Source organism: Caenorhabditis briggsae (genome assembly GCF_000004555.2).
Source record: "Caenorhabditis briggsae complete genome, chrV, whole genome shotgun sequence".
Classification (NCBI taxonomy): Eukaryota; Metazoa; Nematoda; class Chromadorea; order Rhabditida; family Rhabditidae; genus Caenorhabditis; species Caenorhabditis briggsae.
In genome coordinates this window covers 13,988,462-14,015,211 of record NC_013488.2, presented here as the reverse complement: position 1 = coordinate 14,015,211, position 26,750 = coordinate 13,988,462, and the positions used below count along the sequence as shown (strand labels likewise).

Sequence of the window (26,750 nt, the reverse complement as noted above, 5' to 3'; positions counted from 1 at the left end):
TGCATTTTGTAATATAAAAATTTAAAAGAAAATCCGTATTTTATTTAGTAAATTAGTTAGCAGGCTTGTATGCGAGGTCAATGTTAGCTTGTTTAGATGACATGACTTTATTCCAGAATTTCTTCAGCTTCTCTTTCACATCGCCTAGAGTGTTTTCCATTTCATCTTCTGAAATCTGATATACTTCCGCAGGTGCTCCATCCTCTTTCAAGCTGACCAATAACCCTTGTTTTGCCTATAATTGCAGGATTAAAAAAATCAATATAAATGACTTACAATAGGTGAGTTTTCATATCGGACATCATAGTTGAAAGCAGATGCGTAGGCAGCTAACTGTCTAACATAACTGACATAAGAGAGACTGTCTTCACCTTGTTGACTGAATGAGGATCGAGCAGGAGCAGTTTTCCAATCGAGAATGCTCCAATTGTCTCTAAAATCACAAAATACAGAAATTATAAATATTTTTCTAGTGCTCACTTGTATTTAACAACTGCATCGAACCTTCCCTGATATGCTAAAATTGGATGTCTTACTCGTTTTTCACAAATCGCTGATTCTGGATCCTGAATCTCCAGAATAATCGGAAGCGCACTTTTCATATAATTTCGTATTGCTGCTTGCTTTTCAGAGTCGATCTATGATTTTATTTTGAAGTTTTAAACAATTTATTTATTTGTTCAGCTCACAATTTGTGCCAATTTCGCCTCATCGTGTCCTATCCTGAGCATTTCCTCAACTCTAGTATGAGTTCGAGTTCCTATTGCCATTCTATCAGTCATGTAAGCTTTGAACGAGCTCAATCCCATTTCATCAATCTTTGCTTTTTGCCACAAATATAGCGCTCTCTGATCACTGATAGCTGACAAAATAGCAGATAAGGAAGGGCGTCGGAGTTTAGCAAGATCTTTGTTTTCGATGATTCGCTTTTCAACTGCTACTACGGAACTGTTGAAGTCTGCATCTGATGGTGGAACGGCGTCAATGAGTTTTGCGAAGTTAGGGGTGATGGATGTGCCGTAGCGAATTGTGCATTTTCGAGGAATCATCTGACAACTGGGAGAGTTTGGTGTGAATAAAGAGAAAAAAGTAATAAGAAGAATAACACTTAACTATAAACTAACTGTGTAACCTTTCGGTAACCATTTGGCAATTCATGCAACAGATCAAAGAAGAACAGGGGAGAACAAAGAAAATAAAAAAATCAATTCCAAACAATCAAACAGAAGATTCCAAGAGATAGTGTTGATTACGGATTTGTTTGATGCGAATAACAATCAAAAACATATCCCCCAAATTTTCAACAGGCAAGAATTGAACGTCGACAGCATCGAGGATATTCTCAATAGGTGGTACGAATTCCGTTTGAATCGCAGTATCCAAGGCAAGACGCAGATTATCTTGCTTTCCAGCGTTCATTTGACACCCGGTCACTATTCCATCTTTATCCACTCCAAACAAAATCACGGCTAGACGACGAGAGTTGAATGCGTCGCGAATGATTTGTTGAATATCATGAGTCTCCATATCGGACATCTCTTGAGCACTTCGGCAGTGTACATCGGTAAACTTGCATGACTTGTAGTTGAGCTTCATTCCAGCCTTTACAGTTGGCACTAACTTCCCAAGTGAGAGCAACTCGTTCAATGGCTTCTCGTTGTCATAAGTCAAAAGTTTGCAAGAGTTGATCCAGCGATCATCGCGACGAGCGAACTCGAATCTTGGAGGGCGAGAGATGTTTCCAGTTCGAACATTGAAGCTAGTCCCATACACATTTCTATAACACTTTTAGTTGGGAAAAGAGATAGAGAACAAAAATTACTTTTTAGAAGCGAAATCCGGAATTTCGTCGACAGACACTTCATGCTCTTCTTCGGAAATGTATCGAAGGTACTTCTCGATTGAAGACGGTTCTGGGATCTTGCTCGATGATTCTTGAGAGATCTCAGTGTCATCTGAACGACTGGGACCAGTACTGATTCCACTGTCTTCGTCTTCTAGAAGCCCTCGATTGATCACCTGTGGTTCTTCATCCGACAAATCCAAATCGTCGAATAGTCCTACGATTGATGGGTTGACCTGTTCTCCAGACAACGCCTCACCAAGCAATGAATCGAGAAGAGAAGTTTCTTCGTTTTTTTGAGGAGCTACTGGGGGAATTTCTGAGAAAAAAAACTGTATTACTGCTATTTTTTAAGGAATACCTATATCATCTGGGAGCTCAACGATATCAGCTTTTTCGAAATTCATGTTAACACCCGATTCGTTATCCACCGACTCGTTTTCAGACTCATTTTCAAAATCTTCATCGCTGAGAAACTTTGAAAACTCCTCTTCTGAATCGAAATCCTGTAATTTCTTGCATTGTTGATAAAATGAGAGTTTACAACTAACCTCATCAAAATCAAACTCTTCGAAATGCCGGAGACCTGCCATTTGAAAACACCGGCGGCCAAAAAAAAAGGTTCCCCGAATTTTACAGACCATTGCTGAGAGCTACAGTAATCCTTAAAGGCGCATGACACATTTTCATCTTGTTGGTTTCAGAGCGAAAGTACAAAAATTCGGTTTTTACTTTTTTTTGACATATTTCCTTGTTTTCCTGATAAAATTTAAGGTGCTTCATTTTTTAACGTAAGATACTGAAACGCTTGAATGTTTCTCAACCTAAAAACGCGTTCAAATGCATTTTTTATTCGGTGCCGCCTTTTTCCTTTAGTCCGCAATTGTGCGTCAAATCAAGCGACTACACAATAAATTTCGAATTCTAGTTTTGCCTCCTAAAAAGACTTTTTGTGTTTCTTCTAGTCTTAACTTGAAATTTTCAGTTAAAATGGATATGGAAATCGATGAACCCACCAATGGAACTTCTTCTTCCCGTTTGGCGCCGATCGAAGAGGTTAGTAGGCTGGTATTTAGTTTTATACCATTGTGCTTTTTAGGTTAAACCAACTCCCAAACAGATCAAACGGATTGCTGCCCACAGTCACGTTAAAGGACTCGGAATTGATACAGAAACAAATGAAGCTCTTCCTGAGGTGAGTGTTCAAAAATATCGTGCATCTGAGTAATCTAGTCACTAGATTATAGTGTTAAAATCATCAATTTCAATTCTGAAAAAAAAAACAATTTTAGGGAGCTGGATTCGTTGGACAAATCGCCGCAAGAACTGCCGCTTCCATCATCGTCGACATGATCCGAATGAAGAGTATGGCTGGCAGAGCAGTTCTTCTAGCTGGACCACCGGCGACCGGAAAAACAGCAATTGCTTTGGCAATGTCTCACGAACTGGGAGACGGTGTTCCATTCGTTCCACTTGTTGCCAGTGAAGTTTTCTCCAGTGAAGTCAAAAAGACTGAAGTGCTGATGAGAAGCTTCAGAAGAGCTATTGGTTTGAGAGTCAAGGAAACGAAGGATGTCTACGAAGGAGAGGTCACAGAATTGACTCCAGTTGAAACATCAGAAAGCTCTGGTCTTGGAAAAACCATCTCTCATCTCCTTATCGGTCTGAAGACAGCAAAAGGAAGCAAGCAGCTGAAATTGGATCCAAGTATCTATGATTCGATTCTGAAACAGCGTGTTGAAGTCGGCGACGTTATCTACATCGAAGCTAACTCGGGTATCGTAAAAAGAGTTGGCAGATGTGATGTGTATGCTTCCGAATTCGATTTGGAAGCTGATGAGTTTGTTCCAATGCCGAAAGGAGATGTCAGAAAGTCAAAGGATATTGTGCAAAACGTGTCATTGCATGATTTGGATCTGGCGAATTCCCGTCCACAAGGCCGTCAAGGAGATGTAACCAACATCGTTTCTCAGCTAATGGCACCAAAGAAAACTGAAGTCACTGGTAAGATAGGCAATGATTTATCTATATAGACCCGTTCATTCTGTTACAGATCGTCTCCGATCGGAAATCAACAAAGTAGTGAACGAGTACATCGAAAGTGGAGTCGCTGAGTTGATGCCAGGAGTTCTCTTCATCGATGAAGTCCATATGCTTGACGTGGAATGTTTCACCTATCTCTACCGTGCTCTTGAATCTCCGATGGCTCCAGTTGTTGTGTTCGCCACTAATCGGGGTACTACTACTGTTCGCGGACTCGACGACAAAGCACCGCACGGAATTCCACCAGAGATGCTCGATCGACTGATGATCATTCCCACGATGAAGTACAACGAAGAAGATGTCCGCAAGATTCTGGCACATCGTACTGAAGCTGAAAACGTACAATTTGACGAGAAGGCGTTCGACTTGTTGAGCAGAGTTGGCTCAGAAAAGTCGTTGAGATATGCATTGCAGTTAATTGCTCCAGCTCGTCTTTGTGCGCAGACATGTGGAAGAGAAATCATTGATGTGAGTTGTCTTATTTTTTAATTTTAACAGGAAGCGAAATATGTATTTTTCAGTTGGGAGATGTCGAACGGTGCACCAAGCTCTTCATGGATCGTAGCGAGTCGTTGCTGAAAGCGGAGGAGGCCCAGAAGAGACTGGCGGAAAAGAATAGCAAATAATTTCTAGTTTCTAACTGTTCCCGGATCCTTCTCATCATTTTCTCATTCATTGTTTAAATTCTCAATCTCATATCTTTAGTTTATGGCACAACTGTTCCCATTCATCTACATCTTCCCCTCCCCAATTCACCCCATTTCGGGACATCCCGTTGCCCTCTCCACTTTGACATAGATCCTCAATTTTGTTCACACTTTGTTTTGGTTTATTCTTCTTCTTTTGGAAAAAAAAACGTTCCCTGAGTTCAGTAAAAGATTCATCAAAGCGGAAGAAGTGCAGAGTGCGCTCGACGCAATGCAGACAAAAAAAATAGAGTGAGGGACCCCGCCAATTCGTAATACGTCTTCTCTTGTGCTTCTTCTTCCGTCGTCGTCGACGCAGCGTTTCACATTTTTCCCGTTTCTCTATCGATTCCGACAGAGCCCTTTCACTCTATCCCCTCCTTCTTCCCATCCAGGCTCTAGAAGAAGAAAAAGAAGTAGAAGAAAAACGAAGAAGAAGGAAAAAGGAAAGAAGAGGGCGAAGAAGAAGGAGAAGACAAACGTCTTCTGGGAGCGCTTTTCCTCCGGCTCCCCGGGGCGAGCGAGCGACCGCTACACTCGATTTTTGCAAACTTTTCTTTTCAGTTTATTTCTCGTTTCCATTCTCGTTCCCCGTTCAAAGTGTGCCTAGTTCGTTTCATCTATCAATTTTTCGATTTCTGAAAATCTGCAATTTTTAGCACTGGATTATGTCGGGATTAGTGGATGATCCCAATTCAGTTTTGCACTTTTAAGCGCCTATGATGAGATAGCATTGTCTATTTTGTTGAATAAAAAACTGGCACCTGAAAATTTGAGAGCCGTTATTTTTAAAACAGCTTTCAAATACTAAGCGGCGCTGCAAAAAATACGTAATACTTCAGAATTTTGGCTCTTTTGAGCGATTTTCGCAATTGAGTTCGATTTTTTGGTGGAAAATAGATTCTAGAGATGGTACAGAAAATCTCACTAAATTTCAAACATCGGATTTGAAGGCGGGCTTCGTAAACGCCGCCCGCGAGGTTTTTAGGTGTCAGTTTTTGAATGAACTTATGAAGACTCCACCCATCACAAAACGTCAAAAACAGATTTCGAGAAAAAGAAAGGGAGGAAAATGAGATATTTCAGTTCACTCGTCGTTTCCTTTTTTTCTTTCTTGCTGCCGTTTTTCTGGTGTTGTCGTGTCCATATAATTGAATGTACGAGCCATATATACTACCAATTCGGTGTGCTGGACGTTTTGGACGGGGCGACTACAAACGGATTTTCCCTAGAATTTTCTTTGCAAAGGAGGCCATGAACTAATTTTTTGAAGTTAGTTGTTTTTCGACGGATCAAAGTGTTAAAAACCTTGAAAATTAGAAGGTTACAGTAGCCGAATAATTAAACTTACCGCACTCAAATAGAGCTTTGCCCGCATTCAACTTTGAGCTAAATTATCTCATTTCCTGCAAAAGATATCAAAAAGTTGTCAATTGATGAAATGTTTATCATAAGATCAAAAATGTTTTGTCAGTTGAACACTTTTTGATATCTTTCACAGAAACCGAAATAACTATCGTAGAACCTGTAATAGAACGTCACCTCCAACTGTCGAATTCGAGCCAATTTATCTCAATTCCTATGCAAGTTATCAAAAAGCGGTCAACTAACAAAATGTTTATCATAAAACCAAAACAAGTTTGTTAATTGACCACTTACTTATCTTTGACAAGGAACCGAGATAAATTGGCTCAAAATTAAAAGTTAAGGATGGCGTTCTATTTTAGAGCTTATTTCCAGAAGCTTAAACTGGTATACAAAGATATAATCTACAGTAACCTATCTTTACAAACTCTAAATATTCAAATTTTCACCTGAATGCACATTTGACAGCTGGTGCTCGAATGGATTCAACATATCCACAAAAATCTTCATTCATCACGATGATGTACATCTCATCTGACATCCACTTGAGAAGAGGATCCTTCTTTTTGAGATTCCTTATTTCGAAATTTCCCTCCTCCTCTTCTTACTTCTTTTTCACCATTTTCCTTCTATTTCCCATTCTCCTTTCCCATAATCGTGGCTGACTCTACGTATTCTTCTTCCCACCCACCCTCGGTTTTCTTCACATTTTATGCATTGAGTCTTTTGGGGTAATAGCGGAAAGGTCCCAGACAGGGCAGATTGATGGGTAGATTTTGGGGAGAAGAGGAGAAGGAAAAAGGAATGGATAATCTGAAAATCAATGTCTTCTTCTTTCTCTTCTGTCTTCATCAGGATACGATGGGTTTTCGGGTACGAAGCTCCTACCCCCCTACATAGTCAATGCGTATCGAGTTTCCAGTTGTTGACACACCAATTTTTCGTCTCGTTCTTCTGCTTTTTCTTCTTCTAGTTTTTTTTTGTTTCGCTGACGTAAAGTATATGAGTTTTGGTAGCAGGTAGTTTCAAAGTATGATTTCTCTAGTAGCTACAGTAACTGTTTACTCACTTTAATTAGTGGGAGGGAGGGTCTAATTAGTTTCTCTAGAGTAACATGTTTGGGCAAATTGAACCAATAAGCTTAAAACTTGAAAAGTTTTTAGTTTTTAGTTTTATCACAGATTTTGAGGTCATCTGCTGCTGTTCTCGTCCATTTCCAATTATCGTTACTTTTAACTGTAAGCCAATTTATCTCGGTTTTGTGAAAGATACCAAAAAGTACGGCAATTTACCACTGTATCCCGTAGAACCTGTAATAGGAAAGCTCTCTAACTATAAACTTTGAGCTGAATTATCTCGGTTGCCATTGAAAATATAAAAAATTAGGTAAACTGATAAAATGTTAGTAATATTGCGATAAACATTTTGTCTGTTGGCTTCCTTTTGATATCCTTCACAGGGAATTAGATATATCAGTTCTAAGTTGATGACTTGAGGGCGTTCTAATAGAGTGTTTACGGTACTTTATGCTACTTTTAATTACAGTCGTCTATCTAATCGGTCCCTTGAAGAGATATCAATGGTTTTTGGTTCCTGAAATAAATATTAATGACTTTTTAAGTGCTTAAATTTTAGGAAAACCAATTTAACACGATATCAGTTGACAACTTGAAATCTCTAATCAATTTGATGCCGTTCAGTCTATGTCGTGCAGTTTTTAAAAAATCCTTTCTCTAATTTATCCTTTTTGTCTATTCCATTCATCAATGTCTTATTTGTTCCAGAAACTTATGTCGTGGCGTGACGGCGATTTCGACCCGCATGGGGGTCGGAACGCCTTTCGCCTAACCGACGAATCAAAACAGTCATCATCAGAACGGGCGGCATCGATGAGGGCAATGAGATCATTTACCCAATCTATCGAAGACGAGGGACCACCAGAGTTACCAGCTTCTCTGGATATTGATATGATTGAGAATGTCAGTATGAAGACTTCAGATACAAATGACACTATAATCGAAGTGAAGCCAGAAAAAGTGGATCCACAATTAGGAGAAACTCAGAAGTATAAGATGGCTGTTCCTGGTCCCGGACATTCTGAACAAGAACAGGAATTGCACAAAAGTTTGATAAGAGATGAAGACGATGATGCAGAGGTGGAACAGGTGTTTGCAGCGTCCGCAGAACCAGTCGTTACCCCTCCAAAGAGTCTGAATTTCGCAGAAACTGCTGAAGAATTAAGGCATGCTTACGATCAGAAGATTAGGAAAAGACCAACGACTCCAACATCTGCTTGTGTTCTGGATGGAATTGCATTTTTCGCTGGAAGTGTGGATGGATCAAATGATACAGCACCGGCGGATTCTGAAAAGATAAAAGTCTCGATTCCAAACAGAAGAAGGAAAACGGAGAATATGTCATACACAGAGTTCTACGAATCCATGCAAAATCAGATTCCTGGAGGTGGTGGACGAAGGATGAGTAGTTCTGGAAGGACGACTCCACTACATGATTACGAAGGAGACATTCTGGATGAAAATCCACAATATAAGGATAAGGTAGGTGTTTCTAATAGAACGCATTTCATAATTTTTTATTTCCAGGCTCCGCCAGCTCCAGTTGTTCATCGACGGTCGAGTATCGAATGGGAGAATTTTGCGGATATGGAAGGTTCGTTGAAAAAGAAATCTCGTAAAATTGGTCATTAGGATGTGCCTTTAACATGCTTGGGCGTAGATCGTTAACGAGCATCGTTAAGAGAAATCGAGCGGATATTGAAGAGAGAGAAATTCGGATTTGATCGGGGAAAAAGGAAAGGGAGGAGCAAAAAATGAATCCATTTTTAGGAAGAGCTCAAAAACCATTAGAAACTTATTTTTCCATTTATAAGAAGTTCTGCTAAAAGTCATTTTTCAAGAGTTTTGGAATCGGAAATACCAGAAAATCAGTGGGCTTTCTATTTCATAATAGGAGGACCCTATCTTTTCACTCATTAACTTTGATCAAATTTCTTTCGATTCTTGTTCAAGATATGGATAAGTTGTTAACTGATGAATTGTTTATCAGAATATCATAAATATTTTGTTAGTTAACAAATCTTTGATATCTTTTACAGGAATCGAGATAATTGAGCTTAAAGTTGACGGTTTGTGTAGGCTTCTGTTAGAGCAAATGCGGTATATCAGTTGCTGCAAAAGATTCCAAATTGATTTTGAGTAAAACCAAGATTTCTACCATTATCAGAGTAATTATGGAGTAACAATTTTCCAGTTAAGTGTCTTCGAAATCCGATTTCATACGATTTTCAAAAGTAAAATGTAATTCCTAGATCCTGCTCCTCCATCCTTTTCCTGTCACTTCTTAGCTCCTAGAGCCCCCAATTAGCAAACTTCATCTGCTCGAACGACTTTTTCCTTTCATTCTCAGCGCGTTTTATTCCTTTTTCTTCTTTTTCAACTTCTCAGCCTGTTCGTCTTCTCCCCATAAAAATACTTGCTCCTCAATCCTCTAATCCCTGTCGTCTTCTTGTCTTCTTTGTCGCCCCCTGCTTTACATATATGTATTTACTTGCTGCTCTGCCTCTCCTCTGACATACCAAACTCATTTGATCAATCATAGGCGTTTTGAGGGTCGGAACTCTTCTTTCTCTGCGGCTCTCTCATATTCATACTCTCTATTCACATATTCTGAAAAAGGAATAGATGTGCTTTGGAGGAGGAGAAGCGGCAAAAGTAGAGAGGGGGGAAGCCGTCGGTGAATTGAAACAGCAGCGATTTAGAAGCAGGAGGTGGTGTGTGGAGTGGAAGAAGAGTTTCTCTTTTTACTTTTATGCCTTTATTTTTATACTTTTCTCATAGTTTATGCACACGACCAGGTGGTTTTAATGGTTGGAACCGTCTAAAAAAGAGTTCGCGTTGTTAGAAAAACACCTGTCGAAAATTATAAGTTCTTCTAGTAGAAGCCTAACCACACTGTCAACTTTGAGCTCAATTTTCTTGATCCCTGTGAAAGATCTCAAAAATGTCAACTGATAAAATATTAGTGATAGTATGATAAATAATTTTTCAGTCTAGAAATTTTTTATCTTTCACAGGAATCGAGATAATTGAGCACAAAGTTGACAAAATTGTTTGGGCGGACTACAAAGGAAACACGGTAATTTGAAATTATTCGAAGTTAACGTTTTGGAAGTTAGTTTTCTTAAAGATAATTTAAAAATCCTAACATCGATTTCTACAGAAATATTCGAATTCCGGCTTCCATCTTATTCCTTGTTCCTGTTCCCGTTTTCTATGTTCCGTGATTTTTTTTAGTTGTCCGGATTCCGAGAAAGTTATTTCGTTCTATATATCGTTTCTCAAAAAATTCGTTCTTCGAATTCCTTCCTCCTGAAATGAAAAATTCATATCAAAGTTCCTTTTGGAATTTATAATGACTCCCTCCTAAATGATCTTTGACAGATCCATACGAGCTTGCTCATTAAAAATAGATCCCCCTATTTCTCAGAAACTCATTACTCATTGGGAAACTTGAATCTCAACTGCTCACTTATTTTCCTTCCTATTCTTTTCCATCCATTTCTTATACATAACAACATGTCATAACATGTTTTTCTCTTATATTTCGTCCCCACTCACAAGCACAAAACGTTCTCATAAAAATTGGATTTTGATTCCATTTTCTATACATATCCCTTTCTAAATGATGTCATTTGTAACCTGGTGATGGGGTCCCTTCGGAGGCAGAGAGAAGCTACAACGGAAGCGTTGGCCCCTAATTTGTGCATCAAGTGCAGGAGGAGACACACACCGGCGCATAATTCACGTCTTCCTCTCCATTTTCTATAGCATCTACTTTTCACTTTTTCCGCTTCTGCAAACTATTGCTTTTTTCATTCTATAGCTCACTCAAATTTATTCGGGTGGGAAAAAAGTCAAAATTAAGACCTCAATCACAACTTTTTCGCTTGCAGACAAAATGGAACAAGCTGAAGAAAAAGCACTTCAGGAAGAGAAAAAAGAAAAGGAAGAAGCAGAGCAAACCGCAAAGAACGATGATGTCACAGAAAAAGAGAAAGAGGCAAAAGAAGCCGAAAAAACGAAAAAAAAGTTGGGATTCCATGCAAAAGTGAGTGAGAAAAACGAAAAATCACTACAAAACCTTTAATAGAAGCGTCCCACACAAGTATGAGCCAGTTTATCTCGGTTCCTATCAAAGAGATAAAAATGTTGCCAACTGATAAATTGTATATCATATTTTCAGGAATGTTTTGTCAGTTGACACATTTTTGATATCTTGCATAGGAACAGAGATAAATTAATTCAAACTTGCCATTGTGGGGGTCCCTCTGTTACAGATTTTATGGTTTTCAAAAACCTTTTGCATTCTTCAGCAGAAATCATCGAACAGTTTTTTTTCCAATATTCAAAATTGAGAAAAATTAGGCAATCGCCATGATGTATTTTTGGCATAATTGAAAAATCAGGAATCGACCTGTGGGCCTGGCCGGGCCGGTGATCTTTAGGGCTTTTTTCATTCAAAAACATATTTGAAATTTCAGAAAATTTTCTTTAAAAAAATTATGACACTCCGTTCTTCGCGAGCAAAAATATGGGCAAAAATTTGTCAAGTTTTTTTCTATGGATCCCGAAAAAAAATTTTTTTTAAGACAAAAATGTTCTGAAAACCCGGGGAGGGCATTGAAAATACTTGGACGGGCCCAACTCGGCCCGTTGCAAATATGGTAATTGCCCAATAAAACAATTTTCAAAAGTAAATTAATCAATTTGAGAAGAGCTTCTTCTCGCGGACTAGCAGATGCAGTGGCTAGGCCACAGTAGTCCCTTGAGAATTTAGTATAGATTTTTCCTCACGAGATGCTTCAGTAAGCACTGCTCTGTTCTCTCAAACCCTTCTCATTCTCCCATTTTCAGCCTCCAACCGTCGAAATAACGTCTCCAGATGCACCACATCAAGGGGTTAGTAAGCTCATTTTCCTTTTTCATTTCCATCTACTTTTCTACGAAATCTGAGCCGATCGGATTACCGCCCTTTTTTCACGCCTTCTTCCAATTCCTTTCTTTTTCATATGTTTTTTCAAGGCTTTCCACGACAACGTACCAAAAGAGCCGAAAGTAGTCGAGGAAGAAGAAGACGACGATTTGCCGACATTCTCTGAAGATATGGATGAAGCAAGGCAGCAGATAAAGAAAGTGATGACAGAATCGATGGTTGAATCAACTGAGAAAACGGAGGAGAAAGTGGAAGATGCGCAAGAACCAGTTGCTCAGCCTTCAGAAGAAGCCGCCCCACAATCTTATGAGCAAGAAGGACAAGAAGTAGCTTATGATCCAAACGCATACCCGGGTAAGGTTTTTACTTTTGTAAAATCGATAATTAAATTTCAATTCAGGATACATCTGGAACTATGAGACTCAAGAATGGGAGTATGACCCGAACTACGTGGCTCCAGAAGAAACCTACGATCAATCTGGATACGAAGCACAAGCTGCTGCATACGCAGAATACGATCAAAATGCGGCAGCTACTTACCAGCAAGAACATGCTGGATATGATCAAACAGACTATCAGTCTTATCAAGACCCCAGTTATTCAGCTCAAGCATATCCAGGACAAGGGGAAGCTTACCAAGAACAACAGACCTATCAGGATCAGCAAGCATATGCTGCTGCAGCAGTAGCAACCGATCCATCTCAAGAGTACGATTATTCTGCCTATGGAGGTTACGAAGGTTATTTAGCTGCTTGTAAAGCATACGATGAGGCCAATGGACAACAGCCATACGGAGAAACAGCTGCAACTGCAGAAGCTGCTTATACTTCTGGATATGGATATGAGCAACAAGGTGATTATCATCATGAAGGAGTTGGAGCATCTGATGAAACAACTTCAGCAGCAGCAGCGCCAGAATTTGAACAGAACGGTACAGAGAGCGCGTATGCTGGATATGGAGATGCTTATCAAGGATACGATGGATATGACCAGAATACTGCCTATTACCAAGGGCAAGAGCAATACCAACAGGAGGCGGCTTATCAAGGACAGGAGTACGATTATTCTCAATATCCAACCGAGCAACAACCAACATCTATTGAAGAAGCACCTCCACGACCAGTAGCTCCAATTGAGCCATTATTCAAACAAGCGCCACAACAACCAGATCCATTCGGATGGGATTCTGCAGGACAGGGACACGAAGAACCTGCACCGGCTGTTGTTCCTGTTCAAGAGCTCTCTCCAACACCAGAAGCTCCACAGCCAGTCTCTTCGCCAGCGAGATCTCCTCCAGCAAGACCAGCAGCTCCAAAGAAGGAAGAGGAAGTAGCATCAGAGGCAGCAGGTAAGAGATAGAGTTACTGTAAAACCTGAGACGGGCCCTCTTACTATTATCCTTGAGCCAATTTATCTCGGTTGCTGTGAAAGATATGAAAAAGTTGCCAACTAATAACTTGTTTATCATAATATCAGAAATATTTCAATAGTTGACTACTTTTGCATACCTTTCACAGGAAACGAGATAAATGAGCTTAAAGTAGAAAGTTAAGAGAGCGTACTATTAAAAGGTTGACGGTACTCTAATGAACAAAAAGAAAGTTCTTTTAATTAAAGCTCCTCCACGACCACCACCAGCTGCTCGTCCACCTCCACCAAGACCGGCTCCAGCGAAAAAGGAAAAAACGAAAGAACCAGAACCAGAAGAAGACGCATGGGCGCAGTTCAAACGAATGACAGAAAAGGTACACACACAGCCACACACTCGCCCCTCTTCTTCTATGCCATTTCCTCTTCTCTTGCCGCTGTCTTTCGGTGGTGAAGTGGGGGAAGGCGCGCTTGTCGTGCTGCCGCCCGCGAGTTCACCTCCTAGGCAATGAAATTGTTGCACAGACCTGTACCTATTAGTTCACTGAGGATAAAAGCAATCATGAGCCTTTTTTTGAAATTTTTTCAGGTCAGTACTGCCGTGAAGTCTACCGAGAGCACTTTGAAAAACTTGGAAGAAACTTCTGCTGCCAACGATATCAAGGATGAAAGCTATTTGGCAAATGTCGGAGGATCTCAAGGTTTTGTCAATGAAGCGACTCAAAAAGAAATTCAAAGGCTTACCGAAGAGAAGAAGATGGAAAAGATGCAGAAGAAGAAATTGAAGCAACAAGGTAAAAAAGCTGCGTCACCAACTTATGATCCAGATGAAGAGGATGCAATGGATAGAGCTGCTCAAGAGTTGGCAATGAAAATGGCCAGTATGAGAAGCGATATGGGAGATTGGAAAGCTCCAGAAATGGTTCCTGTGAACGAAATCAAAAAGTCTCCAGAAATCCGAAGAGTCGACTCAGCGTCTGCGATTCCTCCAAGAAAAAGAAGTTCCATAAAAGACGTGCAACAAGATTCTGGAGGTTCTCTTGAGCTCCCCGCTCATCTTGCTGATAAAGAATGTGTTGCTCCAAATCCAAAAGGAGATCATGCTCCAGATGACCCAATTCTTTCTGCTCCCGCATGGGCTGACTTTGAGAGTTCCGAACCGATGTTACCTCCGAGTGAATCTGGATTCTTCTCTAATAAAGATGCTTCGAATGAGGGAGGAGTCGTCAGAGAACCATCTGACGATCCATTTGTAACGACAACTGCAAGCTCTGAGAAAAGATCTAGCTTCGTAGCAGATCCATTTGCTCCACAACAAGCTGCATTAATAGATGAGGTAAGCTACAAGTAACCAGTGATTTTAAATTTCACCGTTGAAACTATTTCCAGAGCTACGATCCGTTCGCTGTTGTAGCTGTAGAAGAAGTGGTAGCCATGGCCAAGGCGAAAGCAGAACAGGCTGCAGCAAATGCTGAAAACGACGACGACTTCTACAATGGACGTCAGTCTCCAACACTTTCCACTCCCACTCCAGAAGGTGGAAGTCCAATTAGTCAGCGACCGAATGCATTTGAAGATGATTTCAAGTGTGAAGAACTCACTGGACTCGATACACCAACACCTTTGTACGATGAAGATGATTCTCAACCACTTACTGATTTCCTTCCAAAATTCGAAGGAGATGGTTGGGATCTGATGGTTCGGCATCCGATAAAAAAGAAGTCCTTCATGGCTGAACGATGCTGGAAACCTTGTTATGTTCGTCTTCACGGATTGACTTTATATGTTTATAACGACAAAAAAGATGCTCAACCAATCCAAGAGCTCCTTCTTCAAGCCACATATTCTCTATCCGATACAACTTTGCAAGCATACGATGTGTATGGAAAGATTCATACCGTGAAATTGCAATTCGTAGTTTACAAGGAGAAAGTGGGAATTCGACCGGGACAAATCAGTCGTCTAGTTGATGGTCACATCACAAAATATGGCTTACCTCTGGAGCATTCTGCTCAATGTACCGTACTTCTCAAGTTCGGTTCTCTCAATGCTTCTCATCTCCAGAGTTTTGTCACCACTGTTGAAGATCTTCTGTTCAAATGCAAAATCACCAGAACTGCAAAACCAGTCTACAAACAGGATGAAGTACAGATTCACTGCTACGATGAATATTCAGCATTTGTTGATAAAGAAGGAGTGTTGTCGGATCAAAGAGCAAGAGTTCGATTGTTCTGTTTGGCATTCCTTACTGGGTCACCACTTCTGGAGGTTGGATTGAATGACAGAAGACGTCAAGGAAAAGAAATAGTAAGAAGGAAAGACATTCTTCCAATGTACACTGAGAGATGGATTCGATTTGAAGCATTAGAATTCCATTCGATTGTTAACAAGCCTGAGTTTGATAAAGAGCAAGTGATCTCATTCAGTCCGCCGGATGGCTGCTTCTTTGAGGTTCTTTTCAAACTTTTTAATATTTTCTAATTTTTAATTTCAGATCATGCGTTTCCGTGTCCGTCCACCAAGAAATCGTGAAAAGGCAATGACTGTGAAAGCGATCATGAAAATTGCTGGATCCAAAGTCGAGATCAGACTTGAAGCTATGGCAGCAGCTCAAATACAAAGAACTCGTGGATCAGATGAAAGAAGAAACATTCCATGTGAAGATATTGCCATCAGATTCCCAATTCCTGAAGCATGGATTTATCTGTTCCGAGAAGAACGCCATTGGGGAGTTGGATCGATTCACTCGAAGAAATTGAGACCCGGAAAAGTGAAGAACCTCAAGGACAGACTTCTGGGAGCAGTCCAGGCCAGTGAGCCGAATCTGATTGAATGTGCTATTGGAGAAGCAAAATACGAGCACGTCTACCGATCTTTGGTCTGGAGGATTCCAAGACTTCCAGAGAAACATCACGCTGCATACAAGTCTCATTTATTGAAATGTCGGTTTGAGCTATCATCGTTCGATTTGATGCCAGAAGAATTCCTTCCAAGATGCGACGTCGATTTCACGATGCCCTTGGCCACTGTATCGAATACCGTAGTCCGATCAGTATCTGTAGAACAACATGAAGATAGTGATAGAGTAGAGAAGTTCGTCAGATATGTGGCCAAATATCAGTACAAGGTAACTAGTGTTTTCCAGTGAGCAAAATAATGATTTAAATTTAAGGTTGAAATCGATTATGTTCAATGTGCCGATCTTGATCTTGACATGGCTGATCCTTCTGTAAATCCAGAAGCCGCTGCTGCTCCAGTACCAGAACTCCATCAACCAGCTTTCAATCCAACAACACAAGCTCCAGATGTTCAACAAGGGTAATTCTTTTTTAACGAGATGAAAAAATAGATTCTGAATTTTATGCGTAGTTTCCTTCGAGGTCAACTGTGACTCTATTCACAGTGATAAGAATGTCCGTCGATGAGTCGTCGACGGTCCGCCGGCGACTAGCAGTTTTCCGCCATTCTCACTTTCCTTTGTAGAATAATCACCTAAATCTGAAACATTTCCAGTTATCGAATCGACTTCAACGAAGCCGAGATGGGAGGTTCAAATCGTCGTGATGACTCAAGTTCAGATGACGAACCTGATAGCCATAAAATGCCAATTATACAAATTGATATGAAAAATTATGGATATTAATCTATTTAATTTATTTATTGTAAGAAGTTGCCAATCGTTTTTTTTCTAAATTATTCAAAGTAGCTTGCTAGTAATTTATTTTTATTGTACTCCAAATGTCTTCCGATGCTCTTTTGTTCACTTGAAATCTTCCCGAATAGCTTCACATTGTGATCTCATTCATTCTCGCAATAATCTATGGATCAATAAATCTTAGAATTTTTTTAATTTTTAAAAAATAAATATTAATATCGATACAATATATAATCACTTCCTGTTAAAGAAAGGATACAATAATTCAATGATCATTGATATGAGTCAGCTTACTAATCTTCTTAATGGATCTTTTTAGGGTATGCATTCTGACGTGATGACGTACAGTGTTTAGTGTTCACTCTGCGTACAACTATCTTGCGCTCGCTCGTGCTCGTGGCTCAGCTGGTAGCGGCGCCGCACCTTCAATACTCGTCCTACAAGTTCAACTCCTTGAAAAGCTTGTATGATCGGAATTTCGAATATATGTTTTGTCCACTTTCTTTTCTAATCTTAAACCATCCTGACCATAGTTTCTAGTCGTTTCCATTCTGATATCTCTACACATACATACACAATTTATTCTCGAGTAAATGCCGGGTTTGTACGGATCCAAGTGTGAGCTCCACAACGCGCGAGAAAGAAAAAAAAAACGGAAAACGTACACCTCATCGGCTCATTCATGCGTCGTCGTCGTCCCGCCCGCCGCCGCCCCGACGATTTCATTTGAGGAGCTCTGCGTTGACTGCCTGCGCACGCACAAACACATACACAAAAACACATAGAGGAACTGCTATGCATGTTTGTCGAGAATTTTCAGTCAGAGTGACATTTTCGGATCGAGTTGTATCGATCTGATTCTTTCAGGAACTGTTCATGAACACCGTAAAACCTGTAGAAGAAGAACTCCTAGATTTGTGCCAATTTATCTCGGCTCCTGTCAAAGATACGAAAAAGTTGTCAACTGATAAATTGTTTATCATGACATCACAAACATTTTATCAGTTGACATGTTTTCGATATCCCACTGTGCGCTTTACAATTTTGAACTCATGGTATCTGAAGATGCACTTTTGTTTCCAATCACGAAACGATAGTGATCCTAAAAGTTTGCCGCCTTCCCTGTGGTATAAATAATCAGGCGCACATTATTTTCCGGTACTGCTCAATGCTCTCACGTGTGCGCGCAAAGTCAGTTGGTATGCGAAACCCAGTAAACATTGATTCTATACGCACGGCAGGATTGTAGTCGTTGCGAAAAATGTATGTATCATCTATTGCTAACGGGTTTTGGACTCTTGAACTTCATATTTTGTTGAGGCTCACTAGGTCTTTGTTTTCGAACCACTTTTTGAAACTGGGTTCATCTTCCTATAGTATTGACAACTTGAATAGCTTTTCTGAAATGTATGATCTCCCTTATGCTGTCAGAAGACTGACTATAGAACCCTTCTTCGGATCCACCCAAAAACAATAAATAAATATCCACCATCCTATTTCATGAGACCTTTTCCTACGACATTTTTCATCTTCTTCCTCTAGGCATCCCAAAAAACGTTCGCTGGAAAAAATTGAGTCTGCGCCGTGGCAAGAATGGCAAATCGAGAAGAGGAGGAGAAAAGGAGCAATAATATTGCGGCGGCTGCATTCTAGCTCTCCTGCCGTCCTCTCATCGGTCCACTCACTCACACATACACATACACATAGCCACACGAAAATATGTTTGCGTCGTCGTCGTCGAACGAAGCCACAGTCACTCACTATCCATCTCAACCAAAGTCTTGCCAATTATATACGCCCCCACATAAGGCGGATGTGCTGGTACTATACGAGTGGGTGGAGCACATGCAAAAGTGCGTCGACGTTTTGAAGGGTAGAGGCAGTGGGTTCTAATCTACCGTATTCACTCTCCTTTTCAAAATGTTCTGTTTTTTAGACCGTGTACTCAAATATACCATATTGCACCATATTACCGCATCAGCATATTGTAAACGATATTGTCTTAAGAACTTAAACATTTTAGCAGATCACAATGACAGGAATAGAGAAAATTCAAATTACAGTAAAACCTGTAATAGAAGATCCCTTATCTTTTAATTTGAGCCAATTTATTTCGGTTCCTGTCAAAGATATAAAACAGTTGTCAACTAATGAAGTGTTAATCAGAATATCATAAGTGTTTTGTCAGTTGACACGTTTTTGATATTTAGCATAGGAACAGCGGTAACTGAGCTTACCATTAAGCTTGACAGTGCGGGGGCTCTTTTATTACAGGTTATACGGTAGGTGATGCAGAACAAATTAGGAAAATGTTAAAACTAGTCTTCGATAGGTTGTGAAAGGTTCAATGTTTTCCTTACTCCAAATCAATATGTTTCCACGACAACAGGTCTTTGGCAACCTACATAAATTCTTCTTGGACAAAAGTGTGATCTACAGTAATCCTTTCCAAAAGTTCAAATATCTAGCGATTAACATTCTTACATGGTGCATTCAATTAGTCAATGTTAAGTATCCAAAACTTGGAAAATTGTGAATGCCCTTCATGCGAACCCATTTTCAGAGATTGTCAAACTAATTTCACTAATTTCCTCTGATCTCGTAACTCCCCCTGTGTGCCCCCGGTTTCTCCATCATCCCTCATCTCTTCTCAAAAACTGGGTGCTCCATCGTGTGCTCCTGTGTTGTTAGTTGCGTCGTGTCTCGTGTTATCGGCCGGAGCTCTTGCGCCAGTTGGAATTGCGCTGCGGCGGGGGCCCCCGGCAAAAACATCGTCGCAGTCCAGCCGACGGCGTCTCCTTTTCGTGCGTTTTGTGTCTCGACCGAAACGCACGCACACTACACCACACCGCAGCACAATTTTTCCATTTTTTTTTCAGTCTCATTTGGTGTCTCGCAACAACCCGGGTACCTCGTCCACTCAATCTCTTTTCTCTCTATCTTGAAAAGTTTTGCCTCCATCGGTTTATCATTAGAATCCGGAATTGAGAGACCGTCCATAGCCTGTCTCAATGTTTTTGTTACCATGTTTTCAGTATTTAGCAAAGTAAGTATTGTTGGCAATATGGGTTATGATCATCTTTTTAAGCGACAATATGATATCAGACCAGGTAAGATCCATGTTAGTTTCAAATCAAATCTACGATTCGGGAAGCTTCTATTCTTCTACAGTAGTGACATCACCCGATTCAGTGATCAAAATGAATTGAAAATGATAAAAGATCATCTTCTTTAGCTGTAGCTTTTTCTAAGATTTTCTCGAGATTTCTGTAATCTGCCACCCCCACCGAGCTCTGTTAAAAATTCTTTCACATACTCAATATCTCAAGAAGTGACACTTGCTTACGGCAACATGGCATGGAAATTACCGTAAACACTCTAATATAACGCCCCTGGTCCAAACCGTCTACTTTGAGCCCATGTATCTAATTTCCTGTAAAAGATATAAAAAAGTGACCAACATAAAATATTTTTGATATAGTGATGAACAATTTATCAGTTGAAAACTTTTAAATATATTTTACAGGAACCACATTGGCTCAAAGTTAAGATTTAGGGAGGTTTTCTTTTACAGGTTTAAGGGTATTCCACATTTCGTTTCCTCTCTTACAGTACCCTTATGTCCTCAGCTGACTCCTTTTGCCCTTCTCTTCAAATTTCTCATGCATGTTACAACCTTCCTCTTCTACATATCTTTTCGCTTTTCCAAAAACTACTTTTGCCCAATACAGCTTTTTTTTCATCATCATCATTCGTTCGCAGCCGTTGCCGCCGCGCTCGCAAAAGTCTCCGCTATCGGCCCCCAGTTGTGTCGTAAACAAAAAGACAGAATAGAGGGTTAGAGGGTGAGTATACCTCCCGCAGGCAACAAAACGTAAGACTGCACACCGCCGGTTTAGTGTTATACTGACTGCGTTTCGGCGCAGCGTCGCCCTTTTTACGGCGACCTTGGTTGGAATTGTGGCGTAGAGGAGGAAAGAAGCCCTGTCTTGTCGTTACGTATCGGTTAGTTTGGTTATAACTTTATGTCATAATAATATTTTGTTTACGGCTAGTGAGTCAGATAAGATATGAATTAGAAAAAGTTATGACACACACTCTTCTTACTTTCCTTTTTCGTTTTGAATCTCAAATATATATTTTTTCTCTTCTTTTTTCTCGCTCTTTTTTTATCTTAACAGTTTTTGTTGCAGGCTGGCTCACACTGTACAATGAACGAACTAACTCGGGAGCTGTCACCAAACCAAGATCCTCTGGAAGACCCGTTCCTTCTCTCCCTCATAGAAACAGTCGAGAAAAACTCGTGCGTCTACAATCGTTACGATCCTCTACATAAAATATCCGAGTATAAACACCAAATATGGCGAATGATCGGTGTGGAAATCGATTATGATGGACAGCCGGTGGAACTGGAGAGAAAGTGGAAACACATGAGGGATAAATACGTTCGGTTGAGGAAGCAGGATAAGCAGAAGGCACCTATTAAGCCCACTAATAAATGGTCTGTGTATAATCTCCTTATAAGGCGATATGTATCAATTTACAGGTTCGCGTTCTACCACAAAATGTCCTTCTTGGATCCATATGTGGAGCATCGAAATAGAAAACGACAGAAAGATTTTATTGGGAACAACTCTCCAGAATTTGTCGATGAAGAAGGATTTTACATTGATGAATCCAAAGCAGAAGTCTTGGTACCAAAAGATGTTGGATATTGCTCATCGTCCAGTTCATCCGGAGAGAAAAAAGAAAGCAGTGTGGAACCACCAGACCTATTGGACGATAGCAAAGTTGAGAATCTTGCAGCATTCTATGACAGACTTATTGGCAATAATAATGGAAATGTGATGAGTCTAAAACGATTTCTCATGAATTAAAATTGTTTTAGGCCATCCAGGCAGTGGCTAAACAACTTCCGTTGAGCCAGTCGCTGAGCAACCATCCAGAGCTCGAAAACGAAAGAATGCTCCCGTTCAGATCCGCCCGGCAAGTCCATCACCACCACCTGCGAAGAAAAATGAGGAAGACTCAGTTCAAGAACAGGTTATTTTTTATTAAAAATTACTTTATCGAAATTACAAATTTCCAGATCTCTGCGATTCTCTATGATGTTTCTAAATCTCTCATCAAAATGAATAGCCAACAGTTGGCAACGACGCGCATTGAAATTTCAAAAATCTTGAATAATATTGAAAGCGGCAAAAACCAACATTCGTAAATCCTTGTACATATTATGTGAAATATCTTTCGACCTCATATTTTGTGATCTCTTTCCTATCTACAGTCTCGTCGCTAGAATCTCTTCTTTCCTATATTTTCCGGTTTTATAGCAATAAACTAGTCATTTCATTTAAAAAACACAAAAAAGCTAAAACTAAAAACTACAAGTTTCAAATCTCCTCGAAATCTTCGTCATCCTCATCATCATTTATATCGTCCCATGGCTCAGCAATGTGTCCTTTTCCTTTCGCTTTCTTCTTTTTCTTTCCACCTCTTCCAGTTTTTGGTTTCGAAAAACAGAACACTTGTCGATTGTATGCAACAGCTACCATAAGACAACAAGTGAATATGAAATTGATGAATATGATAAACCCAATCAGTTCATCATTTTCGGTGTAATTCAAGGTTGTCAATGGTTTCATTGTAGTCGTCGAAGCAGGAGAAGTGACTTTAGAATTCAGAAGAATAGTAGTGGGAATTGAAGTGTTGGTTGAAGTCGTCGTGGTGGAAATAGTAGAAGACGACGAGGAAGTTGAGTTAAAAGCCATGGATGAAGTAATGATCTCACTGGAAAAAGAAAGGATTCAGATTTCCGTAAAAACTTGTAATAGAAGGGCATCCACATTGTCAAGTTTGAGCTCAATTTTCTCGATTCCTGTGAAAGACATCAAAAATCAGTCAACAGACTTGATATTGGTGATTTTATGATAAATATTTTATCAGTTGACAGAAGTTCGATATCTCTCATAGGAACCAAAATAATTGAGCTCAAAGTTGACGGTTTCGGATTAGAAGAAAAACAATAGATTGTTTGAACTGAAAATGGTTACCTTATGGTACTAGTCATAGTAGAATTCTCTGTAGACGTTGAGCTTGTATTTAGAAAATACCCCATCTTGAAAGTTAAGCTTTGATGGATTCTAAAAAGTTCTTTCATATAAGTCTGACCCTCAGAGGACAAGAACAGTGTACCAGGGTGTCAGATGTAACATTCCTAAAAGTTCGGAAAAATGAACAAAAATGAAGACGTGTTTATTGAGGTCGTTTAAGGTTAAAGGTACAAAATGAAATCAGTTCGTTTGTGGTCCAAATCCAGCTTCTCTCTTTCCGTAGTATCCAGCATAAGCAGATCCATATCCATATCCACCGTAGTATCCATTGTATGCTCCATATCCTCCGTAATAAGATGGATAATAAGAAGAGGCATATCCGTATCCGTAGTATTGAGCACTAGCCTCTTGAACGATGGAGCACATGACAAGGGCCAAGACACAGAGAAGGCTGCAAATAAAGTTTAGAATTTAAAGATTTCAGAAATTCGAAACTCACAACTTGGCGTTCATTTTCGCTGATAGAAAAATGAGTAGATTCTTGTTTGAACCTACCAAAAAGTTCCATTTTATACTGCCGCTGTTCTGTTTGCTTGGAGCTTTTTTTAGTGAGAAATGTTAGCACAATAAATTTAGTATCTAAATGTGTCAAAAAGTATAACTGGTATTCATGGGTAGACCAAAAATTTCAATCGGCAAACAGTAGATAACGTGAACATCAAGACGTTTTTTTTTAATCTGAGAAGTCAGCAGAGTAAAAAAACAATTGGTTAGGATCAAATTCTGATTTGCATTTTGAGCGCCAGTTTCCAAAATACAAACGAAATTTGAAAATTGAAAAATGCTCATCAAACTGTTCCTTCTCTGTACGATCTTTGTTTCGATGATCGTCGGATGCAAGAAAAAGAATGAAGCATCCAAGCTAAAGCCACGTAATCTGGATAAAGGCAGTGCCGGGACACCCGTGGCTGGAAACACTCCGAATAAGCAACCAGCGATTGAGCCAGCTGTAGCTTCGAAGCAAGCGGATCCGGACCCGGGAAATCGTAATGTTTTGGTTTTATTAAATAGAAACGATTAATGATTTCAGAGGAAAAGATGGCTGAACGGCCAGCAGATGACAACGAGACAATCAACGACGCCAAGTCCAACTGGGGAGCCGTTGTTTAACTCGATTTTATAGCTCTTAAACTCGAATAAATGAATTTATGAGATATTTCCAACATTTGTGTACTAGCAGATAAATTTTATTCGCTCAAAGAGGTTCAGAAAAAGAAATCAAGGTTCTTGTTCCGGCTTTTGATTCATGAAGTCGTTGAATTTGTTGTCCTGCCTGTGTTTCATCCAACACCAACATATCGACGAAACGATACAGAGAAGAACACATAGTCCCAGGAGAATGAACATTGCCACGTACATTGCGTTCTGAGCAACACCGGCTCCTTCTCGGATCAGACTTCCAGATTCTTTGGTTGTCCCGTATTGAACAGTTGCATCGATAATTGTATTTGTGATGGTAGATGCCATGGTTGCTGGAGATGTTGCTGGAGATGTGGGTCTTGTTAGTGAGACAGTGGTCGATAGAATCGTCGAAATATTTGTTGAGCTTGAATTAGCCATGTTCTAAACATATTGAATTCGTTCAAACCTTCCAATATTCGACTACCTGATCTTTCGATGTTTAACGTAGAATAGGAAAAATTGGAAAAGTTAAGAATGAGAATGGAAACGAACTAAACGTCATTAAGATTTATTAATGAGAAAACAAGTAGGGGGACAAAAGGTTATAATGATGCAAGCCTTCCGATTCTGACGTCTCTGGAAGACTACTCATCATTTGGATCAGCTCCCGACTGAGTCTGCTCCTTAGACTTCACTTCAGATTTTCCGGATTTTGCTGCTCCTTCTACAGACTTGTTCGCCGATTTTCCAGATTTTGCAGCTGCACCTTCTCCATCTTTAGCACCTGACGCAGGAGAGGGAGCAGCAGGATTGGCGGGAGCTGCAGGTTCCGGATCATCAGCGACTGGATCGGGTTGAGCAGCAGCCTTGCTGAATGCGGCCATCCTCTTTCTCTTACGACGAGAACACCAGATGATGAGCACCCAGAAGATGATAATTGGAATGGCAATGCCGAGAAGGATAACAATGAGCACGATGACGGTATCCGATGAGGATGCTTCAGTGGAACCCATTTTTGATCAGCTGAAATGGAAGAGATTGATAAAGAAGAAGACATTAGTAGATAGTACCTGTTCTTCTTGGTATGGAGAAGAGCAAACTGCAACTGCTTCGTGGAGAGATTCAGAGGAGACATTCAATGATGAGTTGGGAGCGTCCTGGTGCACAGGAGCAAGGTTTTTAGGCTAGAGGACAGCTAGATTTCCAGATTTTTTTTTCGCCAGTTATCACGAAAATAAAAAAGTTGTTTCGAATAGATTATACAAAAAACGTGAGCTTTTAGGTCACTATCTTCTCTTATTCAACGTTACAGTATAACCTGTAACAGAGGGGTGTAATAAAACTTTCAACTTTAAGCTAGTTTTTCTCGCTTCCCGTCAAAGATATGAAAAAGTTGTCAACTTCTAAATAATTTATCATAACATTTGAAACATTTTATCACTTGAAACATCTCTGATAGTTTGCATAGGAACCAAGAAAAGTTATCTCAAACTTGACAGTATGGGAGCCCTTCTATTATTTTTATTACAAGTTTTACGGTATCCGATTCGTTTCGGTTCCCGTCTCATCCTCAACATTCTGGCTCAATTAGTTAACAACCCATCGAGCTCTTGTCACCCAGTTTCTCAAGTTTCCTGTCGTTTTCTTGTGTGAGAGATCACATCAAGAGCACAAGATATGTTTGTTTCTTCTCTTATCACATAACTTATCTCTTCTCGAAAAGTCTTACAAAAGTGCTTATCCTCAAACGCGAAGGAGTTCGCACAGAGGCGCCTGCGGACTGATAATCAACAAACGGAAACGCGTTTCTTTCAAAATATGAAATTGAGGTCAGCAAAACGGATTGAGAAACATATTGACGAAGAGTTTGAGGAGTGCAGGACTGAAGTTTTTGCTGCAAAAAAATGGGTATAGAGACAGTCTTAAGAGTGTCAGAGTCGGATGCTGCACTAATTGGTAAAATGACGTGCTGGAAGAAAAAATTAATGAGGGAAAAGTGAATTGAAATCTTTATTTAACTTCTGGAAACTTCTGGAGACTAATCAACATGTTTTCGGAATACGGTATTGAGTGTCCGTGGCACTATCTGCACTAAAAAACTGCAATGACTATAAAATGGTTCGCAGAATTTTTAGATTGAGATGAACCCAACATACGTTCCCTCTGATAGAAGCCAACCCAATTCATCAAGTTTAAGCTTAATTATCTCGATTCCTATTAAAGATATCAAAATGTGTCAACTGACAAAACAATTCTGGTATTATGACAAACACTTCCACCAGTCACTTTTTAATATCTTTCCCAGGAACATAGAAAAATCAGCTAAAACTTGACAGTATATGGGCCCTTCTGTTACAGGCTTTACGGTAGCTTTTTAAAAAAATTTTTCTCTAAAAATTCATTCCAAAGAGGTATTGGAAAACTTTTTATTCAGTGGACTTTTTCTTTTTTTTTCAGTTTCACATACCGTAATAGAAGGGCACCCACACTGTCTAGTTTGAGCTCAATTATTATATCTCATTTCCTAAAAGAGATATAAAAATGTG

The 26,750-nt window shown here is 39.8% G+C and overlaps 7 protein-coding genes across 7 annotated transcripts; 4 read left to right on the top strand and 3 right to left on the bottom strand.

Annotated features, from left to right (window-relative positions):
• Positions 1–52: 52 nt before the first annotated feature.
• CBG19423 lies at positions 53–2,436 on the bottom strand (the record flags this gene model as incomplete). Its single annotated transcript, XM_002637621.1, has 8 exons — positions 53–235; positions 277–433; positions 481–638; positions 690–1,049; positions 1,225–1,777; positions 1,823–2,162; positions 2,205–2,349; positions 2,395–2,436. The coding sequence occupies 8 exons, from the start codon at positions 2,434–2,436 to the stop codon at positions 53–55; spliced, it is 1,938 nt and encodes a 645-aa protein (XP_002637667.1).
• Positions 2,437–2,833: 397 nt separating this feature from the next.
• Positions 2,834–4,512, top strand: Cbr-ruvb-1 (the record flags this gene model as incomplete). The annotated part of the gene is made up of 5 exons (XM_002637620.1): positions 2,834–2,899; positions 2,943–3,038; positions 3,136–3,847; positions 3,897–4,354; positions 4,408–4,512. The coding sequence occupies 5 exons, from the start codon at positions 2,834–2,836 to the stop codon at positions 4,510–4,512; spliced, it is 1,437 nt and encodes a 478-aa protein (XP_002637666.1).
• A 3,323-nt stretch (positions 4,513–7,835) lies between these two features.
• Cbr-unc-41 lies at positions 7,836–16,960 on the top strand (the record flags this gene model as incomplete). Its single annotated transcript, XM_002637619.1, has 12 exons — positions 7,836–8,495; positions 8,541–8,607; positions 10,910–11,064; positions 11,871–11,915; positions 12,039–12,303; positions 12,350–13,297; positions 13,567–13,694; positions 13,907–14,653; positions 14,707–15,768; positions 15,812–16,444; positions 16,490–16,635; positions 16,831–16,960. The coding sequence occupies 12 exons, from the start codon at positions 7,836–7,838 to the stop codon at positions 16,958–16,960; spliced, it is 4,986 nt and encodes a 1,661-aa protein (XP_002637665.1).
• A 4,223-nt stretch (positions 16,961–21,183) lies between these two features.
• Cbr-madf-4 lies at positions 21,184–22,107 on the top strand (the record flags this gene model as incomplete). Its single annotated transcript, XM_045238057.1, has 3 exons — positions 21,184–21,816; positions 21,861–22,015; positions 22,062–22,107. The coding sequence occupies 3 exons, from the start codon at positions 21,184–21,186 to the stop codon at positions 22,105–22,107; spliced, it is 834 nt and encodes a 277-aa protein (XP_045096776.1).
• Positions 22,108–23,262: 1,155 nt separating this feature from the next.
• CBG19418 lies at positions 23,263–23,535 on the bottom strand (the record flags this gene model as incomplete). Its single annotated transcript, XM_002637617.1, has 2 exons — positions 23,263–23,473; positions 23,522–23,535. 2 exons carry the CDS (start codon positions 23,533–23,535, stop codon positions 23,263–23,265), a joined length of 225 nt encoding a protein of 74 aa, XP_002637663.1.
• Positions 23,536–23,863: 328 nt separating this feature from the next.
• On the top strand, positions 23,864–24,192 carry CBG19417 (the record flags this gene model as incomplete). Its single annotated transcript, XM_002637616.1, has 2 exons — positions 23,864–24,068; positions 24,113–24,192. 2 exons carry the CDS (start codon positions 23,864–23,866, stop codon positions 24,190–24,192), a joined length of 285 nt encoding a protein of 94 aa, XP_002637662.1.
• Positions 24,193–24,848: 656 nt separating this feature from the next.
• CBG27209 lies at positions 24,849–25,217 on the bottom strand (the record flags this gene model as incomplete). The annotated part of the gene is made up of 1 exon (XM_045238056.1): positions 24,849–25,217. The coding sequence occupies one exon, from the start codon at positions 25,215–25,217 to the stop codon at positions 24,849–24,851; it is 369 nt and encodes a 122-aa protein (XP_045100231.1).
• Between the last annotated feature and the right edge of the window lie 1,533 nt (positions 25,218–26,750).